This window comes from Myxocyprinus asiaticus, chromosome 12 (genome assembly GCF_019703515.2).
Source record: "Myxocyprinus asiaticus isolate MX2 ecotype Aquarium Trade chromosome 12, UBuf_Myxa_2, whole genome shotgun sequence".
Lineage (NCBI taxonomy): Eukaryota > Metazoa > Chordata > Actinopteri > Cypriniformes > Catostomidae > Myxocyprinus > Myxocyprinus asiaticus.
The window spans coordinates 46751348-46779257 of record NC_059355.1 but is presented as its reverse complement, the minus strand read 5'-3'; the positions used below and the strand labels follow the sequence as shown (position 1 = coordinate 46779257).

General features: G+C 36.7%; 2 protein-coding genes across 21 annotated transcripts in view; one reads left to right on the top strand and one right to left on the bottom strand.

Annotated features, from left to right (window-relative positions):
* LOC127449477 (matrilin-4-like) overlaps positions 1 to 4197 on the bottom strand; it is a 32171-nt gene extending 27974 nt beyond the window's left edge. For all 20 annotated transcript variants that reach the window (XM_051712941.1, XM_051712929.1, XM_051712934.1 and 17 more), the window contains exon 1: positions 4014 to 4197. The gene's annotated coding sequence lies outside the window, so the exon portion shown is untranslated. The remainder of the gene's footprint in view (positions 1 to 4013) is intronic.
* Positions 37 to 27910, top strand: LOC127449484 (recombining binding protein suppressor of hairless-like protein). Its single transcript, XM_051712951.1, has 12 exons — positions 37 to 163; positions 3955 to 4048; positions 7903 to 8019; positions 9221 to 9291; positions 9400 to 9515; positions 9854 to 10028; positions 12069 to 12206; positions 15779 to 15891; positions 18004 to 18144; positions 18237 to 18392; positions 18925 to 19028; positions 25221 to 27910. Exons 1-12 carry the CDS (start codon positions 130 to 132, stop codon positions 25492 to 25494), a joined length of 1533 nt encoding a protein of 510 aa, XP_051568911.1. The 5' UTR covers positions 37 to 129; the 3' UTR covers positions 25495 to 27910.

Here is a 27910-nt window from a genome sequence, read left to right as displayed (position 1 = left end):
CATACAACAGGGACATGTTGCAAGAAGAGACAAGAAAATAAAACCAGGTGGAATGAGCTCTAGAGGACTGTATGATACTGTAAAGGAATTTGTAAAGATTTCAAAGTGGCTGCTGTACATTTGAGAAAAATGCTGGAACTAATGGAAGAAGACAGAAAAACAGGTGAGTAAGTGTTGTATGGTAACAATGGCACACATTCTGTTTTCAGGGGTGAGTCTCATGAAAGCAGGTCACATTTCACTCCAAAATCAATAGAAAATAGATTTTATATTGAAAATGTAGAAATGTTTTTTTTTTTTTTTTTTGCATTGTGACATAATGTTCATGACAGTTAAACACATTTCCACCCCCCCCCCCCAAATTCTAATTACTATAAAGCAAAAAAAATAAATAAATAAAAAAAAATTACTGTAAATATGTTTTATTTATTAGTATTTGTAACTCTCAACTTTTGATTCTCATTTGTTTAGTACAGTCGTTTTTATGTTATACAGTATCTACATTTTTTTTAGCATTACAGTATCTCACAAAATGGTTAACTCTATTACAGTAAAATTACTTTTAAATAAAGTTTCTTTATTATTTAAATCAGCAGAACAACAAAGGATTTATTAACGATTTAAACAATTAAAATATTGCATTACAGTTATAAGAATGAGATTTGTTTTACATTATAAAGGTGTGCTTAATTGTCATAAAAATATTTACATAATGTCACCATCTTAATAGTCCCAAAAAAGGCTTAAATTCTTTAATCAAAACATAATCTTTAATTTTTTCCTTTTGATTTTATGGTGAAATATAGTACATTTTTCATAACTTAATTAAAGCTGTCGTAGTTAGCGTATGGAATTAATTTAAAACGTTTAGCGTGTTAATCGCGATTAATGCATTTACCTATTTTACATTTTATTTGATACCCCACTTCAGTAAACATTTAATGTTACTTGAAATGGTGCTATTTTAGTGCATTTATGTCTTTATATAGTGGAATAGTTTGTTCTGAAAATGTTAATAAAACATTATTGTTACATATTGTTCAGTTTTCTTTTCTAAGAAGGAACTAAATGAATATTTTACAGGAAAAGAAGTATATATAATATATATACAGTCAAGTTTAAGCACTTTCAAAATGTGATTAGCTATGGAAAATTATGCAATTAATCGTGATTCAATATTTTAATCGACTGACAGCTCTAAATATAATAAATGTATTATTCATTATACATACAGTAAATATATACAATACATTTTTACTGTATGACATATTACAGTTTCACAAAACTTTTTTACTGTTACAGTTAAAATTACTGTAAAATAGTAGGACGTTTTAAAAATTAAATCAGCATTTTTAAAGGCAGTACAACAAATACTACCATTAAGTCTTAAGGAAATTAAACAAGGTAAGTAATTGCATGAAAGTAATATGATTAAGATATTTTGGCATTTAAAAGGTTTGCTGGATTGTCATAAAAATAAATATTGAAATAAAATTTAAATGGTTAAATTTCTTTAAACAAAACCTAATTGCTTTTTTTTCTTCTTCTTCTTCTTGTTTTTTTCCCCTTTTGATTTCATAGTGAAATATTGACCACATCCTTTTTGGAAGATTCATCCTCTAAGCTTTAGAAATTAGACAAATTTAGAAAAAGTGTTTAACAGCGTATACGAGAATGAACGGACATAAGAAAGAAAGAGTGAATGAAGACAGAAAGAAAAACTTGACAGTAAAAGGATACCCAGTAGTGAGGAATGATCATTATGAATAGCATGTGGAAGTGGGAAACAAAGCAGTACACATAAAAAATGGAGAGCAAGGGAGGTAGATGGTGTAAGAACCACAGCTCCTTTTAGGAACCTAAATCAAGCGAAACAGTAGCCTCCTGTCAGACACACCACAATGGAAATAGAGAAAGGGTGAGAGGCAGATAAAGAGAGACGGCACATTTTGTCCAGTGTGCTGTGTATATCTTTGGAAGACTGTTTAAGCTTCCCAGATCTGTCTAGAGGGATCTCCATGGAGTAAAGTACTGCAGTGTAAACATTTCTCTCAGCTTGACTTGGGCCAGAGACAGACCAAAAGAAAAACCCACTGTGAGTGAGTTACGGTGAAGACAAGAGTATTAGAGGAGGAGGACGTAGAGAGGAAAATGACAAGCATGGTTGCTTTGGCACCGGTTTGACTGACAGCTGCAGCACAGAGTTAGATTAAGTAACAGCAGCTTCTTGTTAAAGTCGGATTGAAAGCAGATGTGACACTTTGCTGATTAGCAGTTTCACCTCCAGCCAACCACTGTGCACCTAAAGCATGTAACAATGGCTTTTTCAAAATCTAGTGAGCGGTCTACCTAGACAGCATTTTGGAACGTGCCAATGTGCTGTTTGCTGCAAATTCACCACTGATTATTTTCACATGCAAATGAGTTTTGCAGCAAACTTGCCTCAAATTGTCCATTGTTGCATAAGTTTGCTGCAGGTTCACCACAACCGGTGACGAGCTGCAAACATTTGCTGCGAATCACAACCTCATTTGCATGTGAAAAACAATTAGTGGCCAATTTGCGCCAAATTTGAGGCAAGTTTGCAGCTAGTTTGCCAGAACTCTAGATTTTTCGTAAGGGAGGTGATATGCGACGCGACAAAACTAAAACGCGGCCATTAAAATCATCGTGTTCGTAGTGTAGACAGTCTCGTTGTTTATAATGGGAGCGTCGCTCATTCCTCGCTCATGCAGATGGGATGTCTAGAGTGCTGGAATACTTAGGGGCTGTTCACAACGCACACGTACTTGCACAAAACATTTAAAAAAAAAAAATTAAAACAATTAAAAAAGCTAGACGCATTGCTGTGTTTCCACTGTTCCCACGATTCCACTGTCACACAGTAAATGTAAGTTATGCTATTTATCATCGAATAATTTTTTTTAAAAATGTTTTTATATCACAATTTTTAAATGATTAATTGCTGCTGTTCCTACAAAAAACCTTTTCTCTGTTTGAACTCCTTTCTCTATTTTATTAGCTACTCTGTTTTTTACTAGTCCTTGAATAATTCCTTTAAAAACTTAAAGCAGTGTTTAGGAGAAACACTTGGCGGCTACATTATTTTAATTTATTTTGTTAAGATTTATATTAATAAACTTTTATATAGCCTAAAAAAAGTGTTTTAAATCGCATATTTGTTTTATTTGTTTATTTTATTATTTCAGTGGCTGGGGTGCCATGAGGGGAAACACTAAAAAGGGGTGCCACAGTTTAAAAAAGTTTGGGAACCAATGATCTAGCTCATGTTTACATAGGAAAACTATTAAAAACAGCGCAGTCGGACACAAAAACGCTTACGATGTGAACGGCCCCTTAGAATAGGCTACTTGGCATTAGCAAAGAGGGAGCAACATCTGTAGTCCGCAATAAAAGGAGACGCAAATCTTTAATAAAGATTTGACATTTTTACAAAGACTCAAGAAAGGCCAATAAAATGCAGGAGGGAAAAAAAAATGCTTTGAGACTGTCATGCCACAATAAACGCATTTGGAAAGGTTAATGAAAAGACAGGAATTAAGACTGTTTTCACTATATTTGAGTGATGGATCGGATTTTGACATTTAGGCTATGTTTTTATTTTTATTTTAAACATAGCTTAAATAGCCTAGGCTGTCTATCCTGAAGGAAAATAATGGAAAGAACAGCGCGAAAATAATGTAATATATTTGACCAAAGCTGATGACGTCATCCAAAGTTAAAAAGTAGCAGGGTATCATTTTGAAAGGCAGAATAAGTGAAGAAAACAAACAGGCTATGCATTTTTGATAAATCTCACTTTAAAACATTTTGTTATTATATAGGGTCAGTTATCCGTATGCTGGAAACGCCAACAATTTCTGCAGTCTTCTTGCATTTCCAACTCAATAAAACGATGAAATATCAAGCAACATTTTTTTCTTAATTCTCCAGGGTTGCCCATTGCAGCAGACGCGTCTCACCTGTACACACCAGACACAAGCTTCACTCACCTCACAACAGTCACGCGCTCACCGGAATGGGACAGGTACAATATTTCCTACAGAGTTTGACAATGGTATCCAGTCCTGATCTATTTGCGCAAAAATTGCGCAAGTGGTTCAATAAAGCTAAAATAAAAATGAATCAGTCCCTTCAGTCGAGTAGTTACAGCTCTTATTCAGGCATAGAGTGAATAGTCAAGACACTGGGCAGTTATTAAATCTATGCACGTTTAAAAATGTAGAGCCCACCCCCGTCCGAAATTGGAAGAACAGGCAGGATTTCTTTGGGGGGTTGCTGTGCAGGAGAGAGAACATTAACGCTTTCTTTCGGTGAGCCTGCAGAAATTCCTTGCAGTTTTGCATCCATGAAATCTTGGTGTTCCATTGATCTACAGAATGAACAGAGAATATGACCGAATTTAATTTTGTGATAACATTTTCATTACAGGTTATATATATATATATATATATATATATATATATATATAGTCCAAGTCATAGTCCAAGATATTGAAATATAACACTTAATAATATAATTTTAAATAATGCACATTAACTTTTTTATTCATCGTTAAGCTTTTAAGTCAATATGGATCTTTATTTTATATAGATCTATAATTTCTATAACTGGCTGGATTTCCCAAAGCTGCTCTTAAGTCCATTAAGTGCAACTTAAACGTATCTTTCTCACATCTTAAACACAGTTTATCACAGACAATGGGACATTGAATAAATTGTTGACATGATTAATGTAATGTGACCATGCAGTTTAAAACTTAAATAAATATGGCTAATAAATAATTAAAAATGGGTAAACAAAGGAGATTAGAGTGAGAGTGTGCAATGAGAGATTCCCTCTCTCTCTCTCTCTCTCTCTCTCTCTCTCTCTCTCTCTCTCTCTCTCTCTCTCTCTCTCTCTCTTCCTCCTCCTCCTCTTCCTCCTTCCTCCAATGGATGTTTCAAATCGGCTGCCTATATTCTTTTTACAAGGCAGTAACAAATTGCATGTTTCATAATTGCAGTTTAAAGGCTACAAGTACACAGTGACTTGAAATCTAACCAGATGATCTATTCATATTAAGGTATATGAGTAGTTTAATACTGATCTCTGTCATTTTAATCCTGTTCTGTGTGCATTTGTTCAGTTTCCAGCCAAAAATATTTAGGCTACCTGAGAGTCGCTTACATTCGCGTACATTCAGGTTACATGCATTTATTGCGTCACTTTCATTAATCTCTATGATTGAGCATCAATACATCCAACACACTCTCATGGCGAAATCGTCAGGATTCGTACGATTTTTCTAAATTTGGCTAATTCATATAATATCGTGCAAATGCACTCGTTTGAATTCCTACGACTTTCACTACAGCCAATGAGGTCGATGGACATCATTTCCATCTAATACGAGACAATTACTTGCTTCTGTCACACACAACAGCTTCCTATCATGTTTACACACTCTACTGATTGGTTAAGTTTAGATAAGGGGTTTGGGTAAGGGTATAATTTTAATAAGTATATCCTTTACGCATCATGCGCGGAACTCGTGCTTACTTCTGCATTAGACATCCGGGAATTTGCATATGATGAAGTCCTACGAGTTTATGCCAGTAACATCATGCGAGACCATACAAAATAGCCAACTCGTAAATTATATACGACTTTTCATGAGAAACTCTGTCTTACTAAAGCCATTATTATTTCTATAATTCAGTTCTGTATAGTTAATACATTTCTGCGCCTCGACAAGGTTACAAACAACTTCAATGTTTGTTAGTATTTCCATAGTATTTTCATGTTGAGAAGACAAACTCTGGACATATTTGCCAAAGTGATCAGCACCTTTGGACAGGACAGCTCCCATAAGGAAGCACTTAAGTTCAACTTTATAACAAGCGATCTACGTGATGGTTTGGGAAACATGCGTTACTCCATTGTAAAATAACAAGCGACGTTAGTTAAAGGTGCTATATGTAAGATTGACAACCAGCATTTGAAATGGGTACTGCAGTCCAAATTCAAAATATTGGAGAGTTGTCCGCCTCACCCCAGACTCGAAGCTCATGCGGGTTGCCAGAATGTTGACACGCAAATTAGCCAACTCAGCATCCATTTTAAAGGATTTCTGGGCTTTAAGCTGTCTCCATCTACCAAAGGCATCTCCAGTATTTATCCTCGTTTTACTACGCCTCTGGTCATGGTGGTTTTTAGACGGATGTCGAGGCTTTTTAGGTCAGGTGGAATCTGTTATCTCTGATCCAGTTCGTTTGCTGGCTCCCATGGCTGCAGCACGCAGTGTTGTTTGCCTGCAAAGTTGTTCAAATCTGGCAACCTGGCGGTGTCTAAATACTATTGGTGAGTGGGCAGTGGGCGGGATCACACAGGCCAAAACATAAACAGAAATTCCAGCCCGGAATGGAAACTTAAATGTAGAATATACTGGCTGTAGCTTTGTTATCGGAGAAGCCAGTATTTCAGCTTAGCATGATTCCTAATTCTCTAATAACATATTATGGTCATTTTATGATTTAGTACCTTAAAAATATTACGAATAGCGCCTTTAAGATGATCGTAAAAGCTTAATTTGCAATATTGTCGGGAAACCCAGCCAGTGTAGGTGTGAGGTGATTTAACTGGTCACCATTTCTTTTATATTCTTCAGTTAGCAGTTTGGCAAATTAATTTGTAAAAGTGGATATATTCTATGCATGTAGCCTTTCGATTAAAATGAGGTCACAAGAACTGCAGGCATTATAATTATGCAAGAATTAATAATTGTTGTTTAAAATAAAAATTAATTTTCAGATGGAGTATAGCATGCCACACTGCAGGGCACAGTCTGCAACCCATTAGCAGCATTTGAAATATTTTTAACAGTGCACAATAATTAAAAAATCTAAAATATGAGTCCAGTTTGACCAGCCTAATGTGCTCTACGTGGGGAAATAACATCACGACTGCTCTTTGACCCCTGCATCCTACTGGGAAATGGAAACACCACAATAAAAACCCAGACAGACAGACTGCAACATCGTAAGTCTGGGGAATTACATGATATTTCACTTTAAGAACTTTACTCTTTTAGCAAATTCCACATTTAAATCCTTGGGGTCATAATCAAAGGAAGAATTTCCAGTACTTTAGTACTTTATGTTTGAATACACAGTATGTATCAAAAATTATAAAAAGGGGTGTTCAACAATTCACATTCACTCACAGTTTTTTTATCTTTGATTTTAGTACATAATGGATCAAAATTATTAATCAAAACATCCATTATAAGATCTGATAGAATCAAACAATTTTATAGGGACGTCCCCCTCCATGCCACTTGCATCTATCATGAATAGTACTATTCAATTTGGGATACATTATCCAAGAGTGAGAACGCTTTGTTCTGCAAATTGAAACAGGCTCTTGCAAAAAATGCATTAGGTTCCATCTTTTTGATACCTTTTCGGTTGTACATAATATACATAAATGGTCGAAAGTATCAAGTAGAACATATTTTTCTAGAAGAGTAATTTACATGTTGAAAGCGAGCTGAAGTAAATGTCACTGTCTACACTTTCAAACCACCCATGGAAAACATGACTGGTATTTGGTTCAGTATATACTGTACCCAACCATTATCACTCATATCCATTACTGTGTCCCACAAGGCTAATTTTAGCAGTATGGTTAATGTCAGCAAACGCAGTAGGACTACATTAAATTTAAATTGTGTTGCAACTAAAGGAACTGTTCCATTATAGGATCTTTGAGAAATTCATCAATAGTTTATTCAAAGGGGTAAATGGACTTTGGATGCATTTTGATTTGCAAAGTTTTTGTCATTTGAAGAATTTAAGTGATGCTTACTTTAAAATAAGCACTTTTGTACATTGTCATTAGGGAGGAGCAAAATTTCTCCCTGTTGCAAAGGGAAACCAGAGATTCAGTGAGGCCTGACCAATCAGTGATCATCTTGCATGCCAAAGTTGCTCAGAAGTCTTATGGCAATGAGAAAAGGTAAGAACGATGTAAACTTATTACTTATGCAGCACTGATCCACTTTCCCAAGTCCACTTTTGAATCTACCCTTTATTATTAAGATAAGGGCATCCCCAAGTCATCACAAACCTCTCTATTCAAATAAGTATTAAACACAGTCTTTCTTTTGGGCATCTGAAAGGGCAATCTAAGTCGATGTGAATCAAAGTGTTTAATCAAGAGTTTGAGTGAACACTTTAAATAAATCCTGGACTGTACATGCACATACGCACATACAGCAAATACACTATACTGGAAAATCTAAAACCAGCTTAAGCGTGGTAGTTGGTTTCTAGCTGGTCCAAGCTGGTCATTAGCTGGTCCACACTGGTTAACCAGCTGGACTGCCAGCTGGTGGGAACCTAGATGAGATTGTAGACCATTTTGGTCAAGGGCCCTGTTGAAAAACAAGGTTATACCAGGTTATAAGTACAAAGTACACTTCGGTTTTGACGTGAACACTTAGCATATGCCTACAGTCATGCCTTTTAAAGTCTACTCCATTTGAGTGTGAGTGCATACACAGGCTGTTTGATGCATGCGAGCCACAAATGCTATAAATACTAAATTATTTCTCTAAATGTCTTCAGTTCTTCAGACTCTAGATCAAAGAGTTTCCTGTGATTACATCTTCTATTTGCACTTTTTCGTGAAAGCAACAGCCCAATGGTGAATGTTGCCACCTTGTGGACCCACTAATTGATGCAAATAATTCCAGGCAATGTGTACAGAGTATGTACAGTTTGACAAATCAGGCCGAAATCATACAGTGGCCGCACCTTCAGCTGATGATGAAATTTACGTCACTCGCCCTGTACGCATAAACCGAGCGTTCACACAAAACCAAAGTATACTTTTGGCTTTACTGAGACAGTTCCTTTTGTAAACTGGTTTGTGGAACATTGCAGCAGGTTTTTTGCTGGTTCAAGGTGGTCTACTAGACCTAACCTGCTTGATCAGGGTCTTCCAGGTCAATAGCTACCCTGACAGCTAGTGGTCTAGCTGGTCAACCACCTACACCAACTTAATATAGCTAAAAATGTGAAAATAACTACCATGTCCCAAAACACAGCTTCCACTTTAAGCTAGTTTTAGCTGGATTTTCCATCTGGACGATTTAGAATAGAGTTGTATTCTCACATATCAGATCATTTTACTGGCAGAATCTGTTTTTCTGAAGGTTCTTCTGTCCGCCTCCTTGTGTGTATCTCAGTGGGCATGGGTGGAAACTCAGACAGGAGCAATTTAAAGGTCAGTGACCCATGAGAGACTTTTGTCATTCTTACCAAAGTATGAGAGTAAACATAAGAAGAGGTTGTAAGAGATCTGCAAAGGACTTTTCCATTTTTATTAATCCAGCATCAGGTGTTGGTGAGTTCAATTGTCATCTCTTTGGGTACATGAGTCTGGACAGCTCCACTGATCCGCAGACAGACAGCTTCAAGCTGAGCTTTGAGGAGCAGACAGACAAGAGGGTGAGATATTGCCAAAGTACAGTGATCAAAAAGAAGAGGGCCTGTCAGGTTTATGAGTGAACATGACTGCTGTGTATACAGATAGACCTGGAGATGGACTGGTATGTTTACTCTACTTGGATTACAACCAGGTTTACACAAGGATGACAGTTGGGTGAACATAGAGAATATGGACTTGATCTGTTAGTTGTTTTATCCTTCCTGCCCATAGAAATGATCTCTTTAATACCTCAATTGTTTCTCCATGTGAGCTTAAATGTTAAATGCCAACAATTATATGTCAACAACATTTGTTTCTCATTTTATTTCTCTGAAGGAATATTTTTCTGAACTTTCAGATGTTTGCTTGTGCCAAGACTTTGTACATCTCAGATACAGACAAAAGAAAGCATTTTCGGCTGCTGCTCCACCTGTTTCACAACGGAAGGCAAGAAATTGGCACGTTTCAAGGCAGACTCATTAAAGTCATCTCTAAACCATCACAGAAGAGGCAGTCCATGAAAAATGCTGACCGTGAGTCTGTGTGTAATTTTCAATGTCTCCTCTTATTTAAAAGGGCCATGGACGCAAGTAAGGTTAGATATCATAATTTCACACAAATGGAAATGGAGCTGTGAGGGATAGAGACATACAGTGCATTCGATATGTCATACTGTCTTAAAGACCTACTGTAATTAAATCAATATTTGTGGAGATTTGTGGCTTTTTGTCTATGGGCTCTGTGAGAGTGCTAATTCTAAGCACAGTTTTCGTTGCTTGTGGATGTATATGTTAATGAAGTGGAGCGCATTTTGCTATTTTCCTGAGAAATAGTTAATTGCTCTAAGATGTTTTAGAACCACGTCTGTTTTCAGAGCAAAGTCTGAATTCAATTCCTACATTTGCAGATAAAGTTCATGTCCAAACTATAGTGCAATATAGTGGAACATCAAATTATGTCCCTGACAATAACAGTTGTAGCCGTTTTATGAAACAAAAATGTATGAGATTTGTTTTAAACTATCTATAGGTCGTGGTTTATTTTTCAGTTATTATTATTATGTTTATATTTTCAATTGTACTCATGATATAATCTTTATTGGGGTTTTTATACCTGTTGTCTTAGAGTCATTTTTAAGTCACTGCAAAAGGCCGGTGGAAAAATTTGGAGATGGTAAAATGTTTGGATTTTGTATTATTTTTTTGACCACTTTGTTATTTTGATTATATTTTCGTTTCGTTCTAAGTGTAATTTTTGGTTTAATTTTTTCGTGTTTAAATAAATGACCGTAAGAAGTTAAATACGTGCAGATACAATCACTGTCAGTAGATTTTGTAATAATACTTACATTCAATATAATTTAATGGAATGTACATCAAAGTCCTGAGGAGAATCACATTTTCTATGCGTATAAAAGGAGCATGTCACAGAAATATGCCTGACATTCAATTAGGATGCAGTTAATACACACAAAGAACGTATAAGTCCATATTTCTATTCTTCTAATTCATTGCATACAGTCCATTTACACTACCAAATTCTTATGAATGTGCTGTCTTTGTTTATCGGTGGTGCTTGACAGGAAATGGACTATATAATAGGATGCAGACGGTGCAATAACCGGAGAAGAACCTCAGAATTTAATTGCACTTGACACAGCCCAATAGCACTTACGCGGACAATTTCACCAAACCCAATTACACCTTGACTTAGCGCAAGCTTGCACAAAAATACCAAAACTTCATTGCCATGCCCACTGACTTAAAGCATAGTGCTGCGCTTAGCGCTAATGCTATTAAAATGAGGCCCTACTTTTACCTTTGAGGTAATTTATAAGCTAATGTATTTATAAAGTTTACTTATTCTTTTGATTAGCTACTTAAATATGTGACAAGCCCTTTGATATGTCCAATTTCTTGTTTCAAATGTTCTCTTGGCTAAACAATTAACACCAAGGTACACAACTTTGCATCAAATTATATATGCTGTCTACCCTAAATAAAGTCCATTATGTAAAAGGGTTGACCAGTATAGGAGCCGAGCCCTTGTAAGTTTGTGTTGGCATGTTTGCATGTCTTTGTGTAAGAAAAGTGGGGTCAAGAACCTAAATGGTGTCACCCAGCAGCCATTGCCACAGGAGTCAGACATTTGACCTATAACCTTTTGATCCTAAAGCACATACTGAGAGGGCATCTTCTGTTGACATTGACCATTGGATCCACAAAGAGATTCTAAAGAGGAAGAAAGAGACGCTGTAACTGTTTGACCTCTGAGAGCCACTGTCAAGTGACGTCGAATTCCTCACTATCTTGAGGAAGCAAGAGACAATGAGACAAAGTTCTAGAAAAAGCTGCTCATCTTTGCTCTCATCTTGTCGGTCTGAATATGTATACATGCATACATGTACAGATGCATGTTTCATTTATTAAGGTTTCTTTTGTCCTTATTTTGTTTGCCAGTGGTTGGTGCACTAATGTTTTTGTAAATATTCTGTTGCTCCTTTGGTTTCTCTTGCATGTATATATTTATTATTTTATTTTATTTTTTATTATTATTTATTTTTTTTTTTGCAGTGTGTATTTTCTCAGGCTCAAAAGTGTCATTGTTTAACCGCTTACGGTCGCAGACGGTCAGTACACGTTACCTGGCGGTGGAAGATGGAGCATTTGTTGCCAGCGCAAGAAAATGGACAGCCTTCACTGTCACTTTAGGTTTGAAATACAATTTATTTTTGTTTTTCTGTCTCTCTTTTTTTCTCGATTTCTTCCTCTTTATCATACACTCACACCCTCATTCAAATAACTCGACCTAAAAATAATCTGAAGTGTTAAAAGACAAACAGACAGACAAACTGATAGATACAAATGGACAGAAAGGCAGACAGATACTGTAGATAGACAGACACATAGATAGACAGACAGATAGACCAATAGATACAGACAGATAGATAAACAGTTACAGACGGACAGACAGACAGACAAACAGATAGATAGACAGATACAGACAGACAGATACAGACAGAGAGATACAAATGGATAGACAAACAGATAGACAGACAGACTGATACAGTCATGTGAAAAAATTAGGACACCCCATGAAATATTTCGTTATTTTTTTAAGAAATATGGACATATCAATATTTGATCTTCTTTCAAACAATATCTATAGATAAAGGTGATGTAATTGAACCAAAAACAATGACCATGATATCATTTATTTAACAAAAAATTTACAAAGATGCCAATTCCTACTGAGGAACATGTTAGGACACCCTATGCCCTAATAGCTGGTATTGCCCCCTTTGACTTCAATAAGACATTTCCTATAACTGTCTACCAGTCTCTGACATCGAGTGGGAGAAAGTTTTTCCCACTCCTCCATGCAGAATCTTTTCAGCTGTGTGATGTTTGAGGGGTTTCTTGCATGCACAGCCCGTTTCAAATCACCCCACAGCATCTCAATAGGATTAAGATCCAGGCTTTGACTTGGCCATTCCAGAACTCTCCATTTCTTTCTTTTGAGCCATTCCTTGGTGGATTCACTGGAATGTTTTGGGTCATTGTCATGTTGCATAGTCCACATCCGCTTCAGCTTCTATTTTCAGACAGATGGTCTTACATTTTCCTCAAGCACCCTCTGATACAATGAAGAATTCACAGTGGATTCTATGATAGTGAGCTGGCCAGGCCCTGCCGCAGCAAAGCAGTCCCAAACCATGACATTTCCACCCCCATGCTTCACAGTTGGTATGAGGTTCTTGTGCTCAAATGCTGTCTTTGGTTTGCGCCACACATGTCTTCTGTGACTGTGCCCAAACATCTGTCCAAAGCACATTGTTCCAGAAGTCCTGGTCTTTGTCTAGGTGTTCTCTGGCAAACTTTAGTCTTGCCCTGATGTATTTGTTTTATTTTTTTATTTTTTTTACAGCAAGGGTTTCCTCCTTGCACACCTCCCATGCAAATCAAACTTGTGCAGTCTCTTTCTTATGGTAGATGCATGTACTTTGACATCAACTGTTGCAAGAGCTACCTGTAGGTCCCGAGTTGACATTTTAGGATTGTTGGTGACCTCTTTAAGCATCTTGCGGTCTGCTCTTGGGCTGAACTTGCTAGGATGGCCTGACCTGGGCATATTGGCAGTTGTTTTAAATGTTCTCCACTTGTACATTTTTTTCTGGAAAGTGGAATGGCTCCTCTACAATCCTCTCTAATGATGTTCTAATCTTTTGCACCTGATGTGGCGCACCTGATTCTAATTTTATGCATTTTAAGTAGTAAATAAATGTGGGGGTGTCCTATCATTTTCTTCACCAAAAATTGCATTTCTATTAAGTACATTTTACAAATAATTTTAAAAAGACATTTCTTCAGTTTTATTAGTTTATTTATATTACCTCCATCTCTCAATATTGTTAAAATGAAGATCTAACGTCCATATGTTGAAAAAGACAAAGGTTTACATGGGGTGTCCTATCTTTTTCACATGACTGTAGACCAATAGATACAGACAGACAATAAGGTAGACAGATACAGACAAACAGACAGACAGACAGATACATAGACCAACAGATACAGACAGACAGAAAGGTAGACAGATACAGACGAACAGACAAACATATAGATAGACAAACAGATAGATACACAGACACTGACAGACAGATACCGACAGAAAGACAGACAGAAAACAAACAGATAGACAGACATAGATACGTAGATAGATGGATGGATGGATGGACAGACGGATGGATGGACAGACAGACAGATAGATAGAGTTGAAGTCAGAAGTTTACATAAACCTTAGCCAAACACATTTAAACTCAGTTTTTCACAATTCCTGACATTTAGCCATAGAAAACTTTCCCTGTCTCAGGTCAGTTAGGATCACTACTTTATTTTAAGAATGTGAAATGTCAGAATAATAGTAGAGAGAATGATTTATTTCAGCTTTTATTTATTTCATCACATTCCCAGTGGGTCAGAAGTTTACATACACTTTGTTAGTATTTGGCAGCATTGCCTTTAAATAGTTTATTTGGGTCAAACATATTAGGTAGCCTTCCACAAGCTTCTCACAATAAGTTGCTGGAATTTTGGCCCATTCCTCCAGACAGAACTGGTGTAACTGAGTCAGGTTTGTAGGCCTCCTTGCTCGCACACGCTTTTTCAGTTTTGCCCACAAATTTTCTATCGGATTAAGTTCAGGGCTTTGTGATAGCCACTCCAATACCTTGACTTTGTTGTCCTTAAGCCATTTTGCCACAACTTTGGAGGTATGCTTGGGGTCATTGTCCATTTGGAAGACCCATTTGCGATCAAGCTTTAACTTCCTTGCTGGTGTCTTGAGATGTTTCTTCAATATATCTACATAATTTTCCTTCCTCATGATGCCATCTATTTTGTGAAGTGCACCAGCCCCTCCTGCATCAAAGCACCCCCGCAACATGATGCTGCCATCCCCGTGCTTCATGGTTGGGATGTTGTTCTTTGGTTTTCAAGCCTCACCCTTTTTGCTCCAAACATAATGAGTCCAATTTTTGTTCAGACCAGAGGACATTTCTCCAGAAAGTAAGATCTTTGTCCCCATGTGGGTAGAGGGGTATTCATTACTCATGTTATGCACAAAGTAGATGTCCTAACCGACTTACCAAAACTATAGTTTGCTAATATGAAATCTGTGGAGTGGTTAATATTTTAATTTTAATGACTTCAACCTAAGTGTATGTAAACTTCTGACTTCAACTGTAGATAGATAGATAGACAGACAGACAGATAGATAGATAGATAGATAGATAGATAGATAGATAGATAGATAGATAGATAGGTTAAACAATCCTTCAATTTCTAAATTGGAATTAGCACTGCCAACATAAATTTTCTTACATTTTCCAAACCCTTTCCCTTAGTGCAAAAAAAAAAAAAAAACCCCACTCTGTTCGAGGATATTTACAGCCATCTCAAAATTCTCACTAAGGGTAGGAAAGGGGATTAGAGTCCATCATCAAAGCCCACCCCATATAACAATACCTCCACCAATCTCCAATGGATCCCTTTTAGACTCTTGTTTATGATTAGTGTGATAGGTTAAGGGTTATAGTCAAAAACTGATCTCATAAAATTATTGTTAGAACAACTCCAACTCAATACCCCAACCCCCAAAAAAATTTTTTTTAGTTTGAAGGTGTTTAGTGGAAGGTTGAGAGGGGTATTCATGGAGTAAAAAGTCTATTTTTCAGTCTCAATGCCCACAATGCTGATTCCTAATACTTGCTCTGTTGTCTTTGTAGTGGAGGAGACGCAGGCCGATCGCAGTGAATACACTGTGTGTGACAGCTACCTTTGTTATGGCTGTGTGGTTCAGCTGGTATGCACTGATACTGGAGTTGCATTGCCACCAATGGTATGCAGATACACCAATTCTGATGTTTCTATTACAGTTTACAATATGTTTATAAAGTACTTTTCAAAAGACAAAAAAATTCTGTAGACTTACATTGAAGGGGTGACTCCAGCCGTATCTAGGGACCAGAATATCTGAGATTTGGGGGTGCCCTTTTGACTTGGGTCAAATCCTCAGAGACACAGGTTCTGGTCCTGTGGGAACCAGGAAGTAATCGCATTCACAAACAATTCTGAGTGCAATTTATAGATTGCATTTTCACACTAAGATTACATTTTTACTCCACTGACAGTTAGGTTTAAGATTGGGGTTAGGGGAAAGAGTTAATAAAATATGCATTCCTGTTACATCATTTACAACTAGAAAAACAACTCGCTTTGGTGCTACTCTGTGGACATTTCACCTAGACAATCGAGCTCAAATGTGCCCACATGTTCTTCCAACACTTCCAGCTTCAACCACCGGGGGCAGTGTTTAGATTTTCGGTAAGCGCAGACAGATTTCAGCAGCAAAACTTTCGACCTACTGTTGGCGAATTCAAATGTGATCAGTGAATTCATTTTCTTCAGAAAATATAGAAATATTGTTGTCTTTGCACATTAAACTAGGACAGGAGAAAGTAAGAAAGAATACAACATATTTAACTACAAAAGTTTGCATTATGAAATTGCAAATGCAGAAACCCTTTGTTTGTTTGTTTTAAATGGGACACTATGAGCAGTGGGATTCTGTGTTTGTGTATAGTATTGAACACATATGCTGGTGTATAGTAACAGTGTATGTGTTCCACATTTGCACAACATTCAACTGGAAAATACTAGGTGCTCCATTGCATTTTAACAGTGTAAAACTTGTTTTTAATCTAAAGCCTATTTATTGCCAAATTCCCATTCTAGTGGTGTTTTTTTTTTTTAAGACAATCTGCTACCAACCTGCATCACAATTTGCTGATAAAGCACTTTATTAAAATGCCAAGGTTTATGTTTAAATACCAGATGTTGTGGACTAGCAAACACACACCTACAGAACTGACCTACACAATGTTGTTTTAGTTGTTGAAATAGCTGACTGGTTTATTTTAGTTTGGTATTTTCCTTTTAAAACCTTAATGTACAAGGATTTTTGAAAGTTCTGCCGCTGTCTCGGAGGAGGGCGAAACAGTCAGCCATATTGTGCTTAACCTACGGTGGCTGTGGGGGGCCAGTCTTATGAAACCAGGTGCAGTGTTGCATGATGGAAGAGCTATGAATCATTTGTTTCTTTTTTTTTTAAATCAAATAATGTGATTGATTTATGCATAGAATCAAATAATATGATTAATTTTGAAGTCGGTTGGTTAGGCTTATTTCACCCAAAGGGATATTTCACCCAAAAATTAAAAATCTCTTAGCATTTACTCACCCTCATGCCATCCTAGATGTGTATGGCTTTCTTTCTTCAGCAGAACACAAAAGAAGATTTTTAGAAGAATATTTCAGCTCTGTAGGTCCATACAATGCAAGTGAATGGTGATCAGACCTTTGTAGCTCCAAAAATCATATAAAGGAAACATAAAAGTAATCCATAAGACTCCAGTGGTTAAATACATAGCTTCAGAAGCGATATAAAATGTGTAGGTAAGAAGACACAGAACAATATTTAAGTCCTTTTTCACTCTAAATCTTCAGATATGAAAGTAAAACTAAACAGGCACCACATGTGACTTTCAGATGTAAAAGTGAAAGTGAGGATTGAGAATAACATTTTTAAATTTTGATCTGTTTCTCACCCACACCTATTATATCATTTCTGAAGATGTGGATTTAACAACTGTAGTCATATGGATTATTTCTCTATTTCCTTTATGTGATTTTTGGAGCTACAAATGTCTGATCACCATTCACTTGCATTGTATGGACCTACAGAGTTGAGATATTCTTCTAAAAATATTTGGGTGAACTATCCCTATAAGGTTTTTTTGGATCCCTAAAGAAATAATTAAAGCGAAAAATATTTCCAGAATCAAGTCTGCTGAAAAAGATGGTTGGTTTGCACTCTAGGGATGCCAAATGTAAAAAAGAAAGGGTCAGCTCTCTGAAAAGTTGTACCTTATGATGTTTTCTCTCCTCGTAGGTCATACATAAAGTGAATAAGCAGCATGTGTGTCTAGACGTGGATGAGCCTGTTTCTCAACTTCATAAATGTGCATTCCAGCTCAAAGACAGCAACCACATGTACCTCTGCCTCTCCAATGAAAAAATCATACAGTACCAGGTTAACAAAGGCATACCCAAGTCAGGATATATAAATGAAGGTGCAAAGCTACTGAGCAAATAAAGTCTCAGTATCTCTTTGTCTCTGTCTAGGCATCTCCATGCCCTAAAGAGGGTAATAAAGTGTTACTGAATGATGGATCATGTTGGACGATCATAGGAACAGAGGTGGTGGAGTATACCTTCAGTGAGAGCCTCACCTGTCATCCCACCATCATCAGCCCTGTACCTGTCATCAATGGGTTAGAGGTCAGAATCCAGAAGCCACTGAACATAATGAGACCATTCAAGCCAACAGTTTCTTATTGAAAAATAATTGCCAGTATAGCCCCAAGTTCCATATTGTGCTGGAACACGGGTTAGGATCCATTGAGTTTTAGTGGTTTGAACAATTCAACAGTTTAAATAAATTCTGGATACATTTTCATAGACTTATTGACTTATAGACTAATCGGATTGTGTTTATGAGTTATATGTTTTTATGTAATACAAGTTACAATTGTTACAAGTTAACAATTCTTAAGGGATGTTCACACATACAACGAGCATCCAGAAGTCATTCATTTTCATTGACCCTGTTGAAAACACCAGCATTGCTGGTTACCAGAATATGTTCTAGCCAGCAGAAACCAGTAGGAATGCTTATTACAAATCAACATCACAGAGACCCGCCAACCTAATTGTTGTAGGTGTGAACACCCCATTTTTTTAAATTTGTTTGTATTTTAGAAGCTAAACAAGCATTGAGTGTTCATTTTGGACTTATGGCTTTGCGATTTAGTTGAACGGCGGGGGACATGTGGCCACGTTGGAGCTTCATGGAGAGAACTTCAGCCCTCATTTGAAGGTCTGGTTTGGGAACATGGAAGCCGAGACCATGTTCAGGTTAGCATTAAAGCATAAATAACATCTTCATGTACTTCTACTTTGAATTTAAACTCTGGCTTCCTAAGCTATAAGCTACTCATAATTTAAAGTAGCAAGACTACAAGCTACTAAAAACTTAATTAAGCTAATAAAAGGGATAGTTCACCCAAAAATGAAAATTCTCTCATCATTTATTCGCCCTTATGCCATCCCAGATGTGTATGACTTTCTTTCTCCTGCAGAAAACAAATTCTGATTTTTAGAAGAATATTTCAGCTCTGCAGGTCCACACAATGCAACTGAATGGTGGCCAGAACTTTGAAGCTCAGGCAGCATAAAGGTAATCCATAAGACTAGAGTGTTTTAATCCATATCTTCAGAAGTAATATGATAGGTGTGGGTGAGAAACAGATCAATAGTTAAGTCTTTTTTTGCAAGAAATTCTTCTTGATTTGCATTAAGATTGTGAATCATCAAAAACAAAAGAAGAATGTGAAAGTGAAAGTTAAAGTGGAGGAGAATTTATTAAAAGGACTTAAATATTGATATGTTTTTCACCCAAACCTATCATTTCTTATGGTCTTATGGATTACTTTTATGATGATTTATGTGCTTTTTGGAGCTTCAAAATTTTGGCACCCATTCGTTTACATTGTATGGCTCAAAAGAACTGAGAAATTCTTCTAAAAATCTTGAGTTCAGCAGATGAAAGAAAGTCATACATATCTGGGATTGCATGAGGGTGAGTAAATGAGAGAATTTAATTTTTGGGTGAACTATTCCTTTAAGAGGGCAATATCTTTTTAAATGTAGACCTATAACTGTCAGATTATATAATTTATGTATTTTTTTTTTAAATCAGAGCAGTATTTTATGGTACAAAAACAATGAGTATCTCAACTGGGTAACAATATCAAACTTAAACACCTTTGCACTAAAAATTAATAAAAACTAAAAGAATCACCCTAATTTTTATAACTGAATTGAAAGTGTAGTGTTAAACAGCAATATTTAAAGTCAACATGAAATTGAATTTGCAACCCATTTTACTTCAGTAACATATTTTCAAGTGAAATGCATGTAATGATAATAAAACAAATTTATAAAAAAATTAACAAAAATCAAAAACAGTTGGGCTGGACTTTATCCAACAGGTATTGATTGGATCTTGAAAAAAGGGAATTCCATATTTTAAACTTTATTTTAACTTATGTTGTTTCCCCAATTTGCTCCTCTCTGAGAACTTGTTAAATGTGTTTATACAATCGCTCTTTTTCTCGTGTTAGCCCAATGCTATTAAGTTGACTTATTCTGGCTGAGTTAGAATACGACAAGCTTTGTAAACAAATAGTGCTCCTTTGACAAGCATCCAATGCATCTCATCCTTTCCCAAATGCACAAGTACAATTGTCACAAAGAGCGATCTTAAGTACAGTATAACTTAATAAAAAGCTAAATAAAAAAATACAATTTCAGATAACTGAACAACTAAAGGTCCAAGCAAATGCTTGTAAAAATCATATTTTGTCTTTGGCTGTTAATACACTCAAGTGAGAAATGGTACCATTTTAAAAGCAAATTTAACCCTCCTGTTGTCTTAAGAAAATACACCCTCGTTTTATCCATTGGGTCATTTTTGACCGGTATTGAAAACCCTTCAAAATGCATAAATTCTCGATTAGTGTAGAATGGCACTAAAGACACCCCTTAATGAAAATCTGTTTAATTGTGGCCTCAAAGTGTATAATAATGAGGGCAATATACAGTATATATTGAAATATATTAATGGAGTAACATACTTTTTAAAGTATTTAAAAAAAAAAATAGCCCCATTGCACTCTTTCATATAAAATCATTTTAGTAAACTTTTTTTTACTAACATATTTCTCAAAACTTACAAGTTAGAAACCTACTTGCATTACAGTGAATTCACCACGGGTAAGGGCTGTTGATGAGCACAGTACAAAGCAGACTACTGAAAGCCCCCTTAAACATAGTAGAACACTACAATAATTACAGTTAAGTGGTATTTATGCAAAAAATATTTGACCACAGAATGCCACGACTGACCAGTCAGAATCAAGTATTCCAGAGAGCCCTGTAATAATTGTTATTAGTCACTATGTGACTGCATTTCCAGTGCAAGAAAAATAACCAAGTTCTTACTCATCCTGAACTAAACATGTGCATGATTTCCTGTGCAATCATTTTAGTTTGTTGTGAGCACCTTGCCAAGGCTCCTGGGATGCCATGGTGTGACATTCCTCTCTCAGCATGCTGGATTGGAATGATGGTCTCTCTCAGGTCCTTGTAGGGAGTTTCTTAAGGCTGTAGTAAAGCATTAGTTATCAGGAAGGTCAGTGGGTGATCTGCAACGTAGATGACTGCAACTTAGTGAGGTGTAACTTCCTACATCTTAAGTTACAAGACGTGAACATCTAAGATTCATTATTGAATGTTTATTTTTATTTTGAATGCCCAATTCCCAGTGCGCTATAAGTCCACGTGGCAGGGTAGTGACTCGCCTCAATCCGGGTGGCGGAGGACAAATCTCAGTTGCCTCCACGCAGAGGCGGATTGGGAAGAGAAATCGGCCTGGGATTTTACATAGAAACTGGCCCAAAAGTTGTTGAGTGGGGGGTCGCTGTCCTTTTCTGCATTTCGCTGCCCCTTTCAGCATATCGTGGCGCCGTTTTGTGTCCCATTCTGCATTACGCGCCGGCCCACCGGGAAAAGTCCCGGTTCTCCCAATGGCCAGTCCGCCCCTGCCTCCGCGTCTGAGACCGTCAATCCATGCATCTTATCACATGGCTTGTTTAGCGCATTACCGCAGAGATGTAGTGCATGTTGAGGATTCACGCTATTCTCCGCGGCATCCACGCACAACTCACCACATGCCCCACCGAGAGTGAGAACCACATTATAGCGACCACGAAGAGGTTACCCCATGTGACTCTACCCTCCCTAGCAATCGGTTTGTTTGCTAAGGAGACCTGGCTGGAGTCTTGAATGTTTATTTAACAACAGCATGGAATGGGGGCCTGGGTAGCTCAGCGAGTATGGATGCTGACTACCACCCCTGGAGTTGCGAGTTTGAATCCAGGGTGTGCTGAGTGACTCCTGCCATGTCTCCTAAGCAACCAAATTGGCCCGGTTGCTAGGGAGGGTAGAGTCACATGGGGTAACCTCCTCGTGGTCGTGATTAGTGGTTATCGCTCATAATGGGGCACGTGGAGAGTAGCATGAGCCTCCACATGCGGAGTCTCTGCGGTGTCATGCACAACGAGCCGCATGATAAAATGCGCGGATTGACTGTCTCAGAAGCAGAGGCAACTGAGATTTGTCCTCCGCCACCCGGATTGAGGTGAGTAACCACGCCATCACGAGGACCAACTAAGTAGTGGGAATTGGGCATTCCAAATTGGGAGAAAAGGGGATAAAAAAAAACAACAACAAAAAAACAGCATGGAATTGTAACCATATTAAAGTCCTAAACACTAAACAACCAGGGTCGGATGTTGTTAGGTTTATGGACCAGTTTTGGCCATTAGAGGCCCTTATTGTGATTCATTTGAGTTTTCCGCCATTGTATCATGTGTTATTGTTCTCACCTGTGCCTCATTTTCTGTGTGTATTTAAGTTGCTCTATTCCTCTGTTCTATGCTCAGTGTTTGGTATGTTGAGACCGGCCTCTCCAGTCTTTTGGCAAATCCCTCTTGTGATTGTCTCTGGATTCTTTTGCTCTGTTTGATTTTCTGACTTTTGCTTTTTGTTGTCCAAACTTTTTCTCTTGAAGTTTTTTTTGGATTTTTTTTATTTACCTTTTTGGGAAACACCCATTTCCCCTTTGAGGTTCTAAACTCTCTTTTGCTTTTTTTGTATTGACTCCTTGGAACTATTTGGAGTTTCTATTTTTGGAATTACTTTATCATTTTTTGCATTGACTTTGTGGAATATTTTGGGATCTTCTGTTGGAATTACTTTATCATTTTTCTATTGACTCTTGGAACGTTTTGGAGTTTCAGTTTGGAATTACATTATGGATTGTTTTGGAATTACTTTCTGGACTAATTAAAGACATTTAGTGTATTCCCTGACTGAGCTCTAATTTCTGCAACTGGGTCCTCCGCCTTCTCCTACATTCAGCACTCACAGTCTAGTTCTAACCTTGGTCCTTGCAGGATGTAGGCTGCTGATTCTTGAAATAAGGGAGAAAAAATTTTTAAATCTTAGTTTTTATGTTTTTATACTAAGTTAATTTAAAATGTATATATTTGTAGAAAAAGGGAACAGGTTTTTATAAACCCACTAAAAGCATGCTATTTTAATTTGATTCATACAAAAAGAGTGTTAAGTATTTAATTATCTAATAATAATGTTCATTAAAGTAGTTAATAGATAAAATACAGTACATTCTATAATTTTTTTTTTTTTTTCTGTTTTCAAACTATTCTGAAAATTCAGACAGAGTTGACAAAATAGAATATTTTTCCATCTTAACCATGTCTTGTGAATTGGAGCCGTTTTGTTTTTTGTTTTTTTTTCTTAATTTTAAGCTGCCTCTATAACCATTTTAAACTAAGATGCCAAAATGTATCCCACAATTCTAACAGATGATCATTATTGGAATGACGGAGTTGACATTTTGAAGCTGTGACTGCAGAGACTTAAACATTGTTTGTTTGAAATATAAAACATACCAGACCACGTGTCCTACTGTTGCATCCACCATGAGCACGAGGTGGGAAAGGGGTTCTCAGACTTCTGGCTGAGCATGACATCGTCTGATTTATTTAGGATTATAAAACAATATGACGGACTTGATGCAAAATGAGGACACAACTTTGATAGGCTGTTTTTATGGAAAATATAAATTAAAGTTCACTTTATGTATTGTTTGAAATCTTACAGATCCCTACCTTTCATTTGATATTTATATTTATGAATTTGTTGCATTTTTAAACACTTTGTTTGGCAGTTTAACATTGTGACCATTTGCTGAGGACAGGTTTAATTTATGTGCTTCAAGTACAGAGCTTGCATTTAAAAATATATAATGAAATTATGTACAAATATAAGTAATAAATCCCCTGAGTATACACATTTCCTTTAGACTGAACTTTTGCAGTATTTTTATTATGAATTTCTTGATTTTTAACATAGAGGACTTTTGGACATGTTTTATCGTTTATCTCAAGAATCAGTGAGGCATGGGCAGGAGTAGGCTGAGCCCAGCCAAATGTGAGTTTTGCCCACCCGATCAAACATTAGGCAAAGACGGTATTAAATAAAATAATTTATTTTTTAAGATCTGTCCACTGGTTAAAAATAGTTTGGGGGCAGACTGCATGTTGCAAACTTTGAGGGACTGCCCCAACCAATCACAAAATAGCACAAAAATTTTAGTATTTTTCTATTTTTTGTCATTGGCCGAAGTAACAACACGTTAACTCAAGAGAGGTGGCTTCACTCTGCACCAAACCATAGAGACAGTTATGCAAGTTAAAACGGTAATAAAAGATGTTTTTGTGCAATTCATAGGATTTTGCCGTCCATAAAGAGGCCTGGTGGTGTACTTTTGTAAAATTGTGTAAAATAGATGTTCATTTATTATATACTGGCATTATAAAAGCTATCAGGCAGCATGCTGTGCAGATATCATTATTGGCCTCACCAATTGAAAAACTCTCATCAAGCCTACTACATGTTTACAATCATAGAGCTAAAGAGTGAATCCCCATGTTGTGATGTTTCAGCATTTGGACTGGCCTTTCGAATATAACACTGTATATCATGTTTCCTGTAAACAGAAGTCCAAAGTAGGCTACATGAGTGATTCTTCAATTAGGGGCACTTTGACTGTTGGAAATGTTGAAAACTTCTTCAAACTAATGAATTAAAAACCTGACTTTTACGTTCTTTGGAAAATATGCAAAAAATAATTTGCCTGATTTTAACACTTGTTAAATTCTGTGTGAAGTCTGAACAAGCCCATAATATTTCCAATAGTTATATATATATATATATATATATATATATATATATATATATATATATATATATATATATATATATATATATATATATACATATATAATTATTATTATTATTATTATCCTAGGGCAAAGGAAAGTTATCCTTATTGAAGAATTACCCATTAACAATTGCTGGCTTGAAGTGTAAAAATGTAAAAATCATTGTTCTTGTCAGGTCGCCCAGGTCTCTACTGTGCGTCGTCCCTGATGTGTCTATATTGAGTGGTGAGTGGAGATGGATGAGAAGCCCAATCACAGTGCCCCTATCTCTGATCCGATTGGACGGCCTGATCTTCAGAAGCTCTTTCTCATTCACTTACACACCAGAACACAGCGCCCCCTCTCAACCAAACCGTACTGCAGAAAGGGCCGCGGACTCAGACGCACTTATAGACACCATACACCAGGAGTTCACAAGGACAAACTTTCACCTATTTATGCAGAGCTGAGATTGTGCACACACACCTTACACTAGAAGTTCATCATGGCAAATACTCATGTCAGATTATGTCCAGTTCTAGTTCAAAGCAAAAACTCACACAGCATGTGGTAACACCCTAGAGAAAACAGTGACGAAGCGTTTGATGAATAGGAATGCGCAAGATGCGTTTTGAGAGTGTGGAAAGAGCCTGTTCCAGCCTGGTCTCATTGAATCACATTCCTATACCTACATTTTTAAAGTGGCTCATTATACTAATCGCTGCAGTTTCCTGGTGAAATGAACTCTAGAGGTGCTAAAACAACCATGACTTTTATTCCGTTTCGCATAAATCTTGAGTAAATGGCAGATTATCAATTCATAAACACTTACAATGCTATCTTTTGACATCTAAGTACTTTTACTGTAGCTTATGAGTTATAACGTGATACATTTGAGTTAAGATAAGTTTGTATTACATAACCAAAGACATTTATAAGTGTGTTATGTGCAATCAAAATTGCTGGGTAGCTCAACTGATAGAGTGTTGCACAATTTGCAATATAAAAGACTGGGGTACGAGTCCTAAAGAGCATGCGAGTCACCAAAAGAGCCATAGAACCAACTTTAAATGACGTGGTTCCTTCAGCATTTGCGTTTTTCATCTCACGTTTGTGTTTTATGACTCTGTTGGTTAGGTTTAGGCTTAAGGTTCAGAGTAGGGTGGTCGCTTTTGATGATTTAAAACTCGATAGAGCATTAACCTTCAAAATCTCATCTGTTTTGGAGTTAATTTAACTAGCTTTTAGTGCCACCAGAGACTAATTGTCAGAGACAGTCACTTATTTTAAAATTAATGGGAGAAATTTGAACGGTCAACTGATGTAGAAAAGGATGTCCCGCCTTACAGGTAAAAGAGCCAATCACCTTTTGGATTCAGACATTGCCTGTCAGAAAAGTAAAATTTATGATACCAGTGTTTTCAGATTGTATTACTGAATTTAAATATTTTTTTTGATCGGAATCTTGACTAACCATTTTGGAGATTTCGGTCTTTCCCCATTAAAGTACATAGGAGCTGCACTTTTATGCCACTTGTTTACATAGAAAAATAGCTGCCCAGCCTGCCTGACAGCATTTCAAAGATGGCTGCCGAGTGGATTGACTTGCCTTGAAAGGGACTTTGGCGCCACACAGTGGACATTTCAGCTTGATCTGCTGCCGTGATAAGCAAAAGAAACCACATAATGTTATTTTGCAAAAATGTTGCCACAGTCGCAACATTTTCATGAGGAATACAGCAAATTGGATTACTGTAAGCGCAATTGGACCGGTCCCTCTAAAAGTCTCATAGGTCACCGGATGATAATGTCCAAGTGCTTTGAAGGCAAAAATTTCTCAACGTTTGGTCGCATAATTGAGCAACACTTTCAAAACCCTTGCATTTTTCCTCTACGTATTAAAAATAATTCTGAACACCTTAGCAACTGCATAGCAACACCTTAGCAACCACCCACAACACTAGCATCATGGCAACGCACTTTGGAAAGGCAAGCACCACTCATCTAGACTTCCTTTACATAACAACATTTTTTATTAGAATAGATATGATATGATTCACATAGACCCTCTATTTATCTAATCTTATTTACATTTCATACCGTGCAAAGGGTTATTTTCATAGTATGAAACCTATAAGTATGAAATATGGCAAAATATGGTAGTCTAATATTGCCAATGATATATCCATCTCATATGATTCTTGTATAACTTTTGTTTTTTTCATATGGGTCAGTTTTCATTTGAGCAATTTTGAACTATCCACTAATTTGTGAAGGTGGTGCTCACAGTACATTTGTATTTTAATTAGATTTTCAGTATTGCTTGTATCTAATATGTGTTGATGTAATTAATTGATGTTATTATGTCCTCTATCTCAACTTACATTAGAGAAACTGCTATAACATAACTACACATACACAAAGCATCTATTAGACAGCCAAGATACCCCATCCAAAATTATCTTCAAAGGTCGAAATCTTAGAACATACCCCATATATTGTGTTGAAAAGTGTGAAACTGTATGTGTACACAATTTTTGTGGGGTCTTATAAGTCTTTGGCTCGTTTCCTCCTCTAATTACTAAAGCAAACATGCGTGAGAGGGATTGGACTGGCATAACACATCAACTAATCTTTATCATGTGTCCACCATCACCAACGGGCCCCTGGAATTCATTTTCTCATCAGTCCATTCCACTAGAACACAAGAGATATGAAAGAAGCTATTCTTCTATCTGTTTTCGTTTTTCACACCTTCTCTTATGTTACGGGAAGGAGTCTTTATACCATAAAAAGGACATTTCTTTCAGTACCGACTGAAAATGAAACTCTTGGAATGGCTTATGATTTTCTTTTTCAACAAATGGTCTGTGTAAGGATGTAGAC